Source organism: Phragmites australis, chromosome 3, assembly GCF_958298935.1.
Source record: "Phragmites australis chromosome 3, lpPhrAust1.1, whole genome shotgun sequence".
NCBI classification, from domain to species: domain Eukaryota; kingdom Viridiplantae; phylum Streptophyta; class Magnoliopsida; order Poales; family Poaceae; genus Phragmites; species Phragmites australis.
The window spans coordinates 6,826,754-6,841,064 of NC_084923.1; the positions used below are offsets into that span (position 1 = coordinate 6,826,754).

Below are 14,311 nucleotides of genomic sequence, written 5' to 3' on the forward strand. Positions count from 1 at the left end.
ACCATCTTACATTATAACTGCCATGGTCTCTTCTCCTCGATCATTTTATTGCAACAATCAAATGCAATTAGCCTCTAGCTATTTCAGAACAGAACAGCGACGTGTACTAAGCTTAACCAGTTAGGCCTTTATGGTGGCCCCCGACTTGGTCCAGGTCCACCGTCTGCACGAGAGGCCCCTTGAGCGACTTGTGCTTCACGGTGACGTTGTACTCGCCGTGGAAGAGCTCAGCCTCGGCCTCGGACACGCCCTTGTCGTCCGTCTTGGCTTTCTCGGGCACTTTCCTCCACTCCTCGAGGAGCTTGTCGATGGTGTCGCCGACGGGGAGGTTCTTGAAGTTGTCCGTGAGGCAACATCACGTAGCACCCCTTGGCGTGCCAGGCGGCCCAGAGCACGATGCCCTTCACCCTGAGTGCTGCTATTTCATGCTTGCCAGGGAGGTAACTAGCAACTTTTCAAATAGCTCCATCGCTTTCCGTTTTTGGAAAAAATTCGTCCAATCTTTTCGTTTTAAAAAAGTTTTCCGAATAAGTTATTTGAATAGGTTTTACAAATAAGTTTTCCAACAAAGTTTTGAGGGAAAATTTTGAGAAAAAGTTTGTTTAGAAAAGTTTTCGATTTTTTTTCAAAAAATGGAAAGTGGATAGGCCTGCCGGGACGGCGCGAGCAATGCAGGACGCCCGCGCGTGCTGATCAGAAATTCTGCTTCACCCCCGGGTGCGCAAACCCCTCCCTCATCACCTCCTCCAGGTACTCCACCTGTTTGGGTCTCTTAGCGACGTCGACCTCGGTGAGCCAGATGGGGAGTTTAGTGGTCGCGAGCGTGTCCAAGGAGCCCCTCATGTAGGGGGACGATGGGCTTATGGAAGTGGCTCTCCAAGCCGATGCCGTACTTGAGGTCCTTGCCGGCGTAGGATTGGATCTGCTTGAGCTTGGCGAGGTACTTGGCGAGGTACTTGTCAACGATCGTGTTGAACTCGTTCATGAAGAGGATGGGCTTGTCGTCGAGCTTGTTGACCTACTTGAAGATCTCCCCGGAGGCGTCCTTGCCGAGCTTATCCTCGAAGAAGTTGAAGTGGAGGTTCTCGTTGACGACGTCCCAGTGGATGAGCTTGCTGGTGTAACGGGAGGCGACGCTCTTGAGGCGCTTCGACACGGCCTCCTTGAGCTTGGGCAGGCTGAGCTTGCTCACCCATTCCATCGGGTGGTTCTAGTCGTCCCAGAACACGTTGTGGCCGCGCAACGAGATGTGCTTCTACGTCAGCTCCAGCATCTTGTCCGCCACCTCGTACTCCTCACTCCCCTCGTGGAACTCCGTGTTGTACCACTTCATCTCGTTCTCCATCGTCGCCCACTTGAACCGCTTCGTGAACCACTCCTCATACTCGGGCATGCCAAGGATCTCCTTGGTCATGGCGTTGCCCAGCGGGAAACCCTTCGCATCCATTGCATCCATTCCACGGACGGTTCCCACGGTTCTTTCAAACTGATGATTCCCTGTGGCATTTTATTCTGCGTCGGCGTTGAACAGAAGACCAAATTACCTTGGTGATAGCTTCATCACAGTGAGCCTTCCATTCGTCGAAGCTGAACCCCTGCAGCGCCATGCTTTCCGCCATGATCTCCGCGGTTGAGTTGCTCTGCAGTCTCAACTTTCGTCAGTTCTTCATCCCACTTAGCTGATTTCGTTCCATGCGTAGTTCATTACCTCAAGAAGAGATCGCCCTAGCCCTCGGCGAAGGAGGTCGCACCACCCTTGAGCAAGGTCCGGCAGTCAGACTGGGCCGCGATCACGGCGGCGGTGTTGAACTTGCCGTCGGGGTTCACGACCACGGCACTGATGTCGCTGGTGCCCTTGGAAAACTGCAGCCAAGCTGATCACCATGCACAAACGTTTGTTTCCTAGGCTACATTGTCCTCGACACCTAATCGTTGCAATGAGGTCACAAGATCTTCGTATTGATTACCGGAGAGGGCGTAATGGTGGTCCTTCTTGAGCTCGACCTTGAGGACGGAGCCCTTGATCGCGGCTGAGCTCTTGCTCTTCATTATCAGGAGTTTCTTGCCGCTGGTCGATTTGGGGGCCGGGGCCTCGGCGCCGCTGATGATGCTGCCACCGTAGAGAGGTTTCTCCGGCTCCTTCGCACACTGCGCGCACCAGCGTCACGGAGCTAGGCCCGTCAGTCGACGTCCATACGTGCTGAAGGAAATGTACACATAAAATGGGAAGAAATTGCTACAGAGAATATGCTACTTGCCTTAATGTTTGCTGAATAGTCATAGGAAACTTTTTTCTGATCTGACCAAGCAACCGGCGTTGAGAAGACAGATGGTTATGCAATCTTGATAATATAGTAATTCATCCCCCAGGAAAAAGACACACAAATAATTCTTCTCCCAGGAAAAAGATTGAAAGTTTAGAGGTGCCATATACATATGCAAAATTAATATGTATGAATTCACAATTTGTCTAACATATATAGAATCCTATGACATGAATTATTTATATATGTAGGAATCAAGATATAGGGAATGCAACAAAACAATAATATATGCATAGTGTTAACTTTTTAAGAAGTAAATCTGAAATTGAAACCATCGGAAAGAAGCCAAATAACTAACCTTCAAATAGCACAATTGACAAGAGCAAGACCAACTTTCCTGTGAAAACCTTCATATTTCTTTTATCACTAGCAACAAATAATCGTATCATGACTTCAAAGAATTTTGTTTATATAGCTATGAGAAGCGAGAACACAAGACGAGCAAAGAGCTATATTTAGTACATGTTTATTCAGGAATTAAGAGAAATGTAATAGCAAAAGATAAAAATAGGGGCGGGGACTGTTGCATATATAGGGAGGTAATTAACCAACGGTTTACAATGGTTGACCTAATAATCAGGAGAGCTTTGCATGCATTGATATGCACGATGTTGAAAGGTATCTTTATTATATAAAGCACAAGTTGATTGCGCGTGTTACTCCACTCCACCTCCCCTCCCATCCATCTAATAAGAAAGGGATAAAAATAGGGCATGGTCCCTTGCCACAAAACTAAAAACCAAAAGAACTAGACTGCATGTTGTCATGCTTCCCTTCCCCACAAGAAGGTCTCCACGCGCTAGGTGAGCCACCGCCGCCGACTAGTAAAAATGTTGTAATATTTTTCCTTCGGGAGTTTGTCTAGTGTAAGGACTATCTTAATGAAAAGTTAAACTTGGATGCTTTAAAATCCATATTGACTAGGTAAGTAATTACAATTAGAGATGCACTACCTCAGTTCTTAAATAGATGTCGTCTGCATGCAGTCAAATTTTTTTTAAAAAAAAATATCGCACATAACTAATAGGATTTGGCACATGAAAATGATACTATTTCATTTGTCATGATAATACTTTTACGTCATCAAATTTTTATCAACTTTTACTTAGAAGTAATTGTAAAGAGCAATGATCAAATGTGTTTATTGGAGATGTATCCATGTTTTGAACGATAAGTAAAAAAGGATGGAGCTAGTATCGAGCTTGTTTGAGGGAGTGATCCGGCTTATTTAACCTCTCTATTAATGGGGACTTGTTCTCGGATGAAATTAATCTCTGTCACTTCCTCTCACTCATTGGATCAATATCCAATAGTCCACATGCGTCATTTCTATATATAGTTCAAAATTACATTATCATTTTACTAAAATTACACATTCAAAAGTTCAAAACACTATAGTTATAGGGTAAAGAATATGTAATTGTAGGTGACTGAGAACAAAAAAAAAAATCAGGCGCCGGAGACAGAGACATTCCACTGGCTTTATATTCGAGCACCGGCACTGCCTAGTAACCAGCACTAAACGGCATTCCTGTAAAAAGTTTCCACAGTTGATGTCGACATAGATGAGAGACAAAGGTGTATGTATACTGAAGAACAAATCGAAATTCCTTCTTCCTTCAATATGAACATCTGATCAATCGCCACTCCAGGAATTATATCTCTTGGGGGCCTATGTGTGTATGACTCACAACATTACAACAACAGTGCTCTAGATGAGCAATCATGCACATGTATGCGTATATCAATCCTCCTAGAAGCTAAGCTAGACGTGCATGGTGTATTCGTTGTCGGACTCCTTGTCGACGCTCAGGCTCTGCACCACGGTGGAGTTCGCCGCCGGGTGGCTGACGGTGACCTTGTAGTCCCCGTGGAACAGCTCGGCCTCGTAGTAGCCCTCGGCGTCCGCCACGCCGACGTGCGAGCTTGTCTTCCACTCCCAGATCAGCTTGTCGACGACGTCGCCGGTGGGGAGGTTGTTGAAGTCGTTGTCGGTGAGGCACATGACGTAGCACCCCTGCGGGTGCCTCGCCGTCCACAGGATGATGCCGTGCACTGCCGGGTGCGCGTACACCTCCCTGAGGATCTGCTCGAGGTGGTCCGCCTGGTTGGGCCCCGGCTTGACGTCGATTTCGGTGAGCCAGATGGGCACGTTGGCATTGGACATGGTGTCCAGCGCGGCGCGGATGTAGGGGATGTTGGGCACGTCGAAGTGGCCCTCGAGGCCGATGGCCATCCTTGCGGCGTTGCCGTTGCCGGGGAAGTCCTTGATCTGCCACAGCTTGCCGAGGTACTTGCCTGGCACCACGCTGAGGTCACTGGGCTGCTCTAGCGTGTTGAACTCGTTCATGGACATGAGCGCGCTGCCGTCCATCTGGTGTGCAAGCCGGTAGAACGACGCCGACGCCTCCCACCCGAACCTGTCCTCGAAGAAGTTGAAGTGCAGGTTCTCGTTCACCACGTCCCACGCGATCACCTGCCCGGCGTACCGCGACATCACCGACTTGGTGCGCCTCGCCGTCGCGCGCTGGAGTTGATCGACCGAGAGCGCCTTCACCCACGCCATCTGCGTGCTGGGGTCGTCCCAGAAGATGTTGTGCCCGCGCACGGCGATGCCGTGGTTCTTGGCGAACCGGAGCATTGCGTCCGGCACCGAGTAGTCCTCGTGGCCCTGGACGGGCTCCGTGCTGTACCACTTCATCTCGTTCTCGAAGGTGGTCACCGTGAACCGCGACGTGAACCACTGCTGGTACGCCGGGTTGTACAGGATCTCCGAGCTCATGGCCGACCCCAGCGGGAAGCCGTTCCGGACGTGCTCGATGCGCATCTGCGCGCCCGGTACGGGTTTGCCGGTGGAGTCCCTCGCCCGGAGCCGCACCGTCTTCTTGCGCGCCTTCTTGATGGACGCGTCGTGGTGCGCGGCCCACTCTTCTTTGGAGAACGGCTGCAGGGAGACGTTGTCCACCCATATGTCCACCGTCGCGTTGCTCTGCAGCCAAACCAAGTTCTTGTAAGAACAGAGCATACCATATTGCTTCTTGCAGTTATACGAAGGTTCACTGATCAAGGTCGTTCCGATCAAGAGCTGTGGCAAGTTTGTGCGTTCACCTCGAAGTAGAGTTCAGCCGGCCCGGAGGCGGCGGCGGTGAGACCACCTTTGAGAATGGACCAGCACCCGGACCGTGCGTCGACGCCTCCGGCGTGGATGAAGTCACCGCTGGTCTTCACAACAGCTCTGACGTCGGCGCTGCCATCACTTACCTGCAGCCAAGCTGCACACAAGAAAACTCCCAAAATTTAATCTGATAATCCGCCTTCCTGAACATCAAAACGAAGAAGTATTTTTCTTTTCTTTTCAGAGATCACTGAGACACTGACCGGACAGAGTGTAGTGCGTGTCGTTCTGCAGGTACACCTTCTGGCTGACGCTCTGGTACGGCCGCGTCCGGTTCCGCGCCACGGCGAACCTGTTGCCCGCCGCCGACGCGCCTTCCGAGACGATGCCGTACCCGAACGCCGACCAACCCTGGAGGCCCGTGCTGAAGTCGGCGTTGCGGATGATGCCGCCGCCATAGTGAGGCTCCAGCGGCTCCGGCAAGCACTGCATGCATCCACGTTTCACGTACCAGAGCATAGTAACTTTACCAACGGTAGCATAGTAACGCTTCATTTTGCATGGCAGTAACGTTGCACCGCACGGTAAGATTGGTACAGTGAAGACTGAAGAACTCTGAAACTACTGAACCCAAAGGTGGTCTACAGCGTTGTAACTGTAAAAACTGCCGGCCCTGTCAAGATCTCGGTAAAAGGCACTAAACGGTCGTGTACGGTAACTAACGGTCGACTAAAGTACGAGACTTGTATGCCAGATTTTGTTTGGCACCGTGCCACTCGCTGATAGGTGCATATGGGTTTCTAAGTGTTGACTACAGGACCACAAGAATAATGTTTGCCTTGCCTGCATTAGTCCAAGTGATTTACCTGCTCGCCTAACGAAAGAAACACTTCCTATTTGCCAGAATAGACAATCGAGTGTCTGACTGTGAAAACCATCTTGTGTACAAAACAACTGAAAGCATGTCACTTCAGGCCCTTGTTTGGAAGCCCTGGACCTTCCTCTCCTGCCCTGGACAATTTCACACACCATTAGGGGCCCTCTGTTTAACTGAGAGCCGGTGATAATATCTTCACCAACCAACTAATCAGGTGTGAATAATGATGTGCCCAATAAGGCTCAGTGGTGGCATTGCATGAGCATGGTGCAGTGTGTGGCGGACACTGGGGTACACACGCCTTCCCCTGCTTGGTCTTTTGCCCAAAAACCAAAAGGCCATCCCCAACTCTGATTTTGACCGTCGATCATGAGGCACGCCGATATAAAGATATGTCCACGATAGGCAAAAGATGTATATATGCGTGTGCAACATCGTTGGTTCGATTGTGGTTAATCGGGTCGGCACGTTGCATGATCATCAGCTACAATCCATTCGGACACCGGCCTTTTCGACCAACTAATGTTTAACGCTCGTGATTAGGATCGTGGCAACCGTGAACCAGGGTGAAGCATAGTATTTACTAAATGTTTTGACCTGGCCTGTGGTAAGGTACATGGCCAACCTTTTTTGTTTCTTTTTCAGCTGCAAAGCCAGCCCTGTTCTGGAAGTAATTTGGCATAGAACTATGGGTTATTCCTCACCGTCGTCTTCGTCCTACTTGTTTGGTCCATTTGCACCAACCCATGCCGTCCAAACTGATCAAAAGGGCTAGACTACTGTGCCTGAATAATGGTACTGAATGAGCCAAAAAGAAATTAGAAACTACTCCCTAGTGATCAAGTATTAAACTTCATGGCTTGAGTTCACACGGTCACTAAGCATTCGTGAGCTGCCTAAGCGACATGTCTCGATCGTCACTAGTGAGTGCCTGATCAGTGGAATCAGGCCGGCAGAATCACAGCAGGAGGCAAGAAAAAAATTAATATTCTTGTGCGCGCAGCTAGTGCATCCATGGCCCACGGCACGCCCGCCCACAAACTGTCACTTGTCAGTTACATGTCACACGCGAGCAAAGGCAATGGGGCAAACTAACAGCGATGAAGTATCATGCGCGCCAAAATACTCTTGTTCACGTGATATTTTCTCACTAACATATTAACAGAATAAATAAGAAAAGGAAAAAAAAAAAGATGATCTCTTAACGGGCTCCTCTGCATCAAGGTGTTTTGAAAGCTAGAATGGCCCATGTGTCATGCCGAAAACTCTTGTGCGTTTCTGATCTGGATGAGCCGAGCAAGCAACTAGAACTAGCAACATAAGCTACTATGATTCAATTAAATTTGCAACAGCAGCAGAGACGTGCGATGCATGACATGCGCAATGCGATATGAAACTGATGTCCCAGCTGATGGATTGATAACTCGTCGCCGGCCGTGGAGCGCATGGCGCATATGGCGCGCGGGGGCTTGACAACTTGGCAGGCAAGCACGTCACAGGCATGGATGAGAGAGAGAGAGAGAGAACAGCGTGGTTATGCATACCTCAGAGCTTGATGAGTAGTCGTAAGGAAGAGATTGCACCATGAGAGCAGCTGGAAATGAAGAGAAGGAAACAAGATCATCAATGCTTGGTCTATAACTGAGCTAAACCAGAATTAAGCTGGCTCAATGGGCAGCTAGCTTTACCGCTGCTCAACAGGGCGATCCACAGCAGCAAGAACAGAGCTCTCTCCATTGCTTTGAGTCTCTCTCTCTCTCCCCTAATCAGGGAGCTTGGCGCGATGTTTCAAAGAGGAGATGGAGAGACTAGTTAAACTAAGCTAATTGCACCGTGCATGCCGCAGCTTGTGAGTGGGCTGATGTATTTATAGGCGAGATGAGATCGGGGGATCCATCTCCATCTCCACAGAGCTAGGTTACCACTGCAGCCACCTAGAACATGTGGTCCCCGCGCTCGTTGTGTTAGTTGCTTGCTAGTTATGTTCGAATGACCTGGTCGAAAAAGCCATGCTCAAATGGAAACTCAGGAAAGGGATTTTGTGCTGGGATTTTGCCGCTCATGGCATGGTGCTTCATTCGTTCTCTGCTCTGTGCTTGCCTTTTTGACCCCGTTTCGTCACCTGTCTCCACTGACGGATCTCCAGTCCATGCATGCGAGATCAGCTGTGGATTTCTGACGTCATCATTTAATTCAAACAAGGTAATTCCTCTATTCAAAAGTAGTAGGTGTATTTCTTTTGCGTTCCATCTTCGAAGATTTGAACTAAGGTCTTTTGTATAATATATCATTTATAACTATAAAATCTATATGGTATGAAATTATTTTTATTTGTGAACCTATTTATATATTTTGTATACACTAGATATTCTTATAATTTAATTAAATATTAATTAAAGTATATAAATTTATTTTTAAAAAAGAAATATGCTTACTATTTCTGATCGAGCGAGTAGTAGTATATACTCCCTCTGATTGCAAATGTAGGTCGTCTTAGCCTCCTCAAACTTCTATGCATTTTTTTCTCTTTTGTTTCTTTCTTACATTTGTTTAATAAATGCTATCACTCTCACAGATGAATGAGTTATCTTTTTCAATGCAGAATAAATAAAAGACAATAAGATCATTTGATCTACTTTTCTAATCCTTATGTATAAGTCTAAAACAAACTACATTTGCAGTCGGAGGGAGAATATAGGTAAGGTTCAGCATGCATGTACTATACTAGTATGGGTCTATTATGTACGTATCAGCACAATTCTGTGCTTCCCAAAAAGATCGAGTCCTCGTGCAGATTAGCTGCTTAATCAACTCCCAGGTAGCTTGTGGTTTACCGTATTTCCTTTGGTCATTTTCCCAAAAAGATTGGGAAAATCTCGGTCTGGCCTCTTTACTTCGCTTGCGAAATGTGAAGCGCACACAAGCATCGGTATGCGCACCATCACGGCCGCCGGCCGGGCCGGGCCGGGGATCAAAGAAGCTAGGGTGGATAGATCACCGGTGGTCAACAAACTCTGGGAAACCCGCGGCGAGGTCGATCGCCGGTGGCAACCGTCTGCTGGCCATCTCGTACGCTACACCACGGGGCGTGGCGGAGGATTTACGGAACGCACGCGCGCATCCGCCAGCCATACCGTCTCGTACGCGACACCACGGGGCCGGGCGTGGCGCCGAGCCAACGAGTGGCTCTTGCCTCCGCGTCGGAGGGAGTGTCGTGGGGGCAAGAGCTCATGGAGAAACGCAACGAGAGGCAGCAGCAGCAAATCAGCTCTCAGATCGCAGGCCGCCTAGACATTTTCCTTGCGTCTGATGTTGGTTCAGCTCCAATCACGAGCTCTTGCTGAACGCCTGAATCAACTGCGATTGTTTGGGCTGCAACAAATTGCTGTGCCTTTGGAAAATTTGCACTACTGACTAGTAACAGCTACTGGCGTGCATGTGAAAAGTTGAGAGTAACAGCAAGCAAACTCTGCAGTAGCTAAGCGTGTGGCCTGCCCGTCTCTCTTGGTGGCCGAAATCCCCAGAGGGTGTCCACACCACACCGCATGCAGGTCACCGCGCGCCTGAAGATATCGTCAAGAATCATTCGTGGGTTCGTGCCATGATGCGCGCATGGATGCCTGGATTTGCCAAGGCAACAGCGACGTCGACCGATGGGCAGTGCACGCTTCATCAGTCCTCTGTTTTGTTATTAACGCTCTGCCTGGAGGAGAATATTTTTTTCTTTCATTTCTTTTTCTTATGTCTTTTTAGTTCTGATGATATAGTCACTCTAGTCATAAAAGAGTGGCGTTTTAGGTTGCATACAGTCAACATATTTAAATTTTTTATTAAAAAAACACATTTAGATTTTAACTATTAATGTCTTTTTGAAAATTTCAATTGGGTTTGTGAAAATGGTATAGCCGGATTTATTTTGAAAGGTAGTTTTATAATAATACAATCTTGCTATATTTTGTACTAGTAATTAATTCTCAAAGTAGTGTACTGGTGAGTATGTAATGTTCAAAACGACAGTATTTTATGAAAGGAGTAGTTAGTAATGGTTAACTAATTAAGCAGCACAATTAAATAAAGTTGGGCACATGCTAGGCTGAGATCGAAAACAAGCTTGTTGCACAAATTCTTTTTAACGCTCAAGTTCTCTCTCGGAACAAACTATATAGGCACCCAGGTGCAGACATCATACACGTACAAATCAGTTGCTTGCATTTAGCATTGCAAGCGCTCTAAGAAACACTATCCCGTCTTGTTGCACTTCACCGATACTCTACGGAACAAAATAAAACGGATATGACGAAGACTTGATTAGTAAGAGAAAGCTACCTTATCTTGTACTAATACGAAATACACATGTCCCTTGCAAGCTGGCGGCGTGCGCATAGTCCCGTGGCGTATCCGTGCGGGCGAGGCGATCAAGCCGGGTCGGCATCCGCGTACTCCCGTGCTTGCCATTTGATCCATGGGAACAACCGCCGCCACTGGCCACCCAAGGCTCCCGTGCACCGCTAGCTTCTGTTAGTGAATTTGTTGTTTTACAACTAAATATGATCTCATCTTGATTTTTTTTAAATATCGATTATATCTCTTAAAGATTTTAAGATTATATATAAATGGCAGAACTTCTTATCGTAGAACATATATAAATAAAGAAAAGAAAGTATTTCTCGTACATTGTATTTACTTTGTAATTGTTCTCTTGTAGGATCTCTAGACCACATGCGGTAGCAGAAGTTCCTTAACATGTTATCAGCACGAAACTCTGCCAGAGACTAAGCTAGTGAATCGGATCGTCTCACTTCGCAATAATTAAAAGACACCATTGATTGAATTAAAAGACACCATTGATTCGGTACATATTCTCGCTAATACTGTTTTTCATCAAAACAGATCTGGAATCACATGACTGTAGCGCATGCATAAACAGTAACTTACACATGAACAGTGGCATCGGATCTCTTGAATCGCAATGAGCTCGGCATTGCATCGACGAAGCAATACTAGTGGGGGCCGCAACCGCCGGCTAGACACTGACAGTCGTTCCCCTGCACAGTACGTGGTGGCTCGATGGCCACCGCCACAGATAAAAAATGGGGGGAAGAAGGCAAAGCAACGCCACCACGTCTTGTGCCGGCCACCTGTTGCACACGCTGTCGCTCGCCTGATGCCACACCGACGATGACCTCCCCCCCCCCCTCGTCGTCGTCACCTTGCACCGCACTGCATGCAGCGTTGGTGCACACCATCGTATCATGCCCGCTTCGATCACCACCACACCGCTACAACCCTTGTTGGACCGCTCCGCCACCCGAAGCGGTGTCGTCGGGCCATCACCCGTTGTGCACCCGATCGTGCCTTTGTGCTGCTTGAAGTGGCACCACCGGCGACACCTCGCATCAGCTAAGCCGCCCGAAGCGCCACCACCATGCGCCGCCTCACCCACTGCACCAGTGACTGCGCCCGTCCCATCCATCGTCATGCGCCACCACCTATCCTGCTACGCACCTCCGCCCTGGCCAGCATGCTACCTCGCCGTCGCTTGAATTCAATGCTTGTCGCCTTGCCGTCCGTGCAGCGCGTTGTTCCCGCACGGGCGCCGCCAGCCTAATTGGGACCAAGGAAAGGGTCGGATGGGCCAGGCTGGCCTATATGTTAGCGGGCCGGTCCAATAAAATAAAATTCCGGTGAAAATAAAGAAAAATCTAAAACTTTACCTTTAGCCCTCTAGGTTTTTTGTTAATTGGGTGTAGTCCCTGTATTTTTGCGTTTAGGACCTAGGTTGTTCTAAAAAATATCTAAAGCCTCTATTTTAGAAGCACCTTCAGAATTTGAATTTTGCACTTGTTTTAGCAATTATGCTGTATTTATTTCTATATTATTGTTTTTGTCTAAATTGCATGTTATGCGTTTAAATTCAGTAATATTTATATAATAGCATAGAAAATATTAAAAAATTGCAGTAATCCTATTTAGCAACACGATGCAACCTTAGTAGTTGTAATGCTTGTGTCATTTAAATACGAAGATGGCTGACATCACGAACAAGAAGTTCAATGAGCTGAGTGTAGATGGCTGCAACTATCTCATTTGGGCGTTGGATGTCCAGATTGTACTTGGGGCAAAAAGGATATGTGCTGCTATTAGCCTTGGAACAAGTAGTGTAATGGTTTTTATGGAGGATGAGAATGATCATACACTTTATTTTCTCTGTCACCATCTCTCTCCCACTTTGAAGAATGAGTACATGACAATGACCAACACTAAGACACTATGAGACGCACTGCAGGAGCGTTTTGAGCGTCTTAAGTACACCATCAAACCTCTTGCAGAGCAAGAATATGTTCGGCTCTGTTTCTGTGACTACAAGCATGTCAGAGAGTACAACTCAACGCTATACCATATTTGCACACTTTTGTATCTTTGTGAGAAAGAGATCACGGAAGAGAAGAAAATTGAGAAGACTCCCTCCACTTTTCACCCTAATGCGGCAGAATTTACATGCAATCACCGTCAATCAAAATACAAGAAGTATTCTGAATTGATTGACGTGTTGCAGCTTCATAAAGTTCATAAAGAAGTCATAAACAAGAACTACTTATCTCAACCGTAAGGGAAGAGCAGTGGCCTAAAAGTCAATCACAGCTCTTTCAAAGCACACAAGAACCGCAATAAAAAGTGGGGGAAGAGAGGAAAGAAAGTGGTGACAAATAAAATCAAACCTGATGATGATAATGAAAAGAAAATGAAAGAAGTCAAGTCATATGGTGAGCAGAACTAGAATCTACAAAGCACCAAAGTATGTTGTGAAAGCATATCAGAAGAAGTAGAAGGAGCCAGAAGCACACCTCACCATTGCAGTGGGGATGGAGATGAACAAAGTAGTTACAACTGAAAGGGTAGCATCTCACATAGAAATTGGTAATGTTCCCACACTGGCAATAAAAGACAACCCAATAAAGAATGTAAAGACTTCTACTTTGCCTTCCTCCACTACCATAAAAGATACCATGAATGATGAAGCGGTAAAGAAAGTCATTAAAAAAGAAGTGGTCGAATATTTCACAGACTCTATCTAGAATTAGAGTAATTAGCTATCTATTTAGTTGCTGAATTTAGAATGATTGAATGAATAAATGAAAGCTCTAGAAGAGCTAGCTTAGTTGTAAATAATTTTTTTGGATATTTATAGAATATGTGTGGCATCTCTATGGAGAAAATATGTATTGTGGATAGTGGAACTATCTTAAAATGAAAGGTGTATTTTCAATCAATTAAAAATAACTTTATAACACTATCTTAATCGAATGTGGGCTTATCTCGACCCTGAAAGATTCGATTATATCTTTTAGTAGTTATATATATATATATATATGGAGCAGAAACTCTCATTATATAACATAAACGAATGAAGAGCAGGTACTTGGGACGTTCGACCGGTCGGGCCGCGAGCCACTGCCCAAACTCGCTCTGCCAAATCTTGGGGTTGACCTTCCCAGCCGGACTGATTAGAATGTCAATCTGTCGCGTCCGTTGACGCAAACCACATGGCCCGAGCTGGTTAATCACGCTGATTGGTCAGGTTAATGGTTGGTTAATGACACTGTATACCAGTACCAGTTTGCATCGTATTCCGTCCTGTGTGGTCTGGTTACTGCTACGAATTGATCATTTTTCTAGCTGTCTATGACAATTGTGTGTTTGTATCTATTGGTTAAGGATGTCTCCTTAACCATATCCATCCGTTAAATAATGATGTCTTCTTAATGGTATCTTTGAATTTATATATATTCGAAACATCACGATACAATGGGAACAATGAATTCACTTTTTTCTTGACTTCAAGCTCTCTCAATTACTCTGTACTCTAAACAGTTATTAATCTATCCCAGTTTTCACCAAACATTTGGCGTGATTACCGATCGGATTAGCCAGGCAGAATTCAAACCGGTGCGTGCTTCACGCACGGTCAGGTACTCTGGTCAGGTGCATGCGCGA

General features: G+C 46.7%; 1 protein-coding gene and 1 pseudogene across 1 annotated transcript; both read right to left on the reverse strand.

Annotated features, from left to right (window-relative positions):
• Positions 1-91: 91 nt before the first annotated feature.
• On the reverse strand, positions 92-2,677 carry LOC133911841 (endo-1,4-beta-xylanase 4-like; annotated as a pseudogene).
• A 1,234-nt stretch (positions 2,678-3,911) lies between these two features.
• LOC133911844 (endo-1,4-beta-xylanase 5-like) lies at positions 3,912-8,203 on the reverse strand. Its single transcript, XM_062354272.1, has 5 exons — positions 8,005-8,203; positions 7,861-7,910; positions 5,703-5,925; positions 5,433-5,596; positions 3,912-5,313 (listed from the first exon to the last, which is right to left on the reverse strand). Exons 1-5 carry the CDS (start codon positions 8,051-8,053, stop codon positions 4,090-4,092), a joined length of 1,710 nt encoding a protein of 569 aa, XP_062210256.1. The 5' UTR covers positions 8,054-8,203; the 3' UTR covers positions 3,912-4,089.
• Between the last annotated feature and the right edge of the window lie 6,108 nt (positions 8,204-14,311).

Bases quoted from the DNA above. Each gene is read 5' to 3' on its own strand.
- LOC133911844 (XM_062354272.1), bottom strand. From the start codon at position 8,053: ATGGAGAGAGCTCTGTTCTTGCTGCTGTGGATCGCCCTGTTGAGCAGC. The intron at 5,926-7,860 runs GTATGCATAACC...GGATGCATGCAG, and splicing joins ACTACTCATCAAGCTCTGAG to TGCTTGCCGGAGCCGCTGGA. The intron at 5,314-5,432 runs GTGAACGCACAA...GTTTGGCTGCAG, and splicing joins CGGCTGAACTCTACTTCGAG to AGCAACGCGACGGTGGACAT.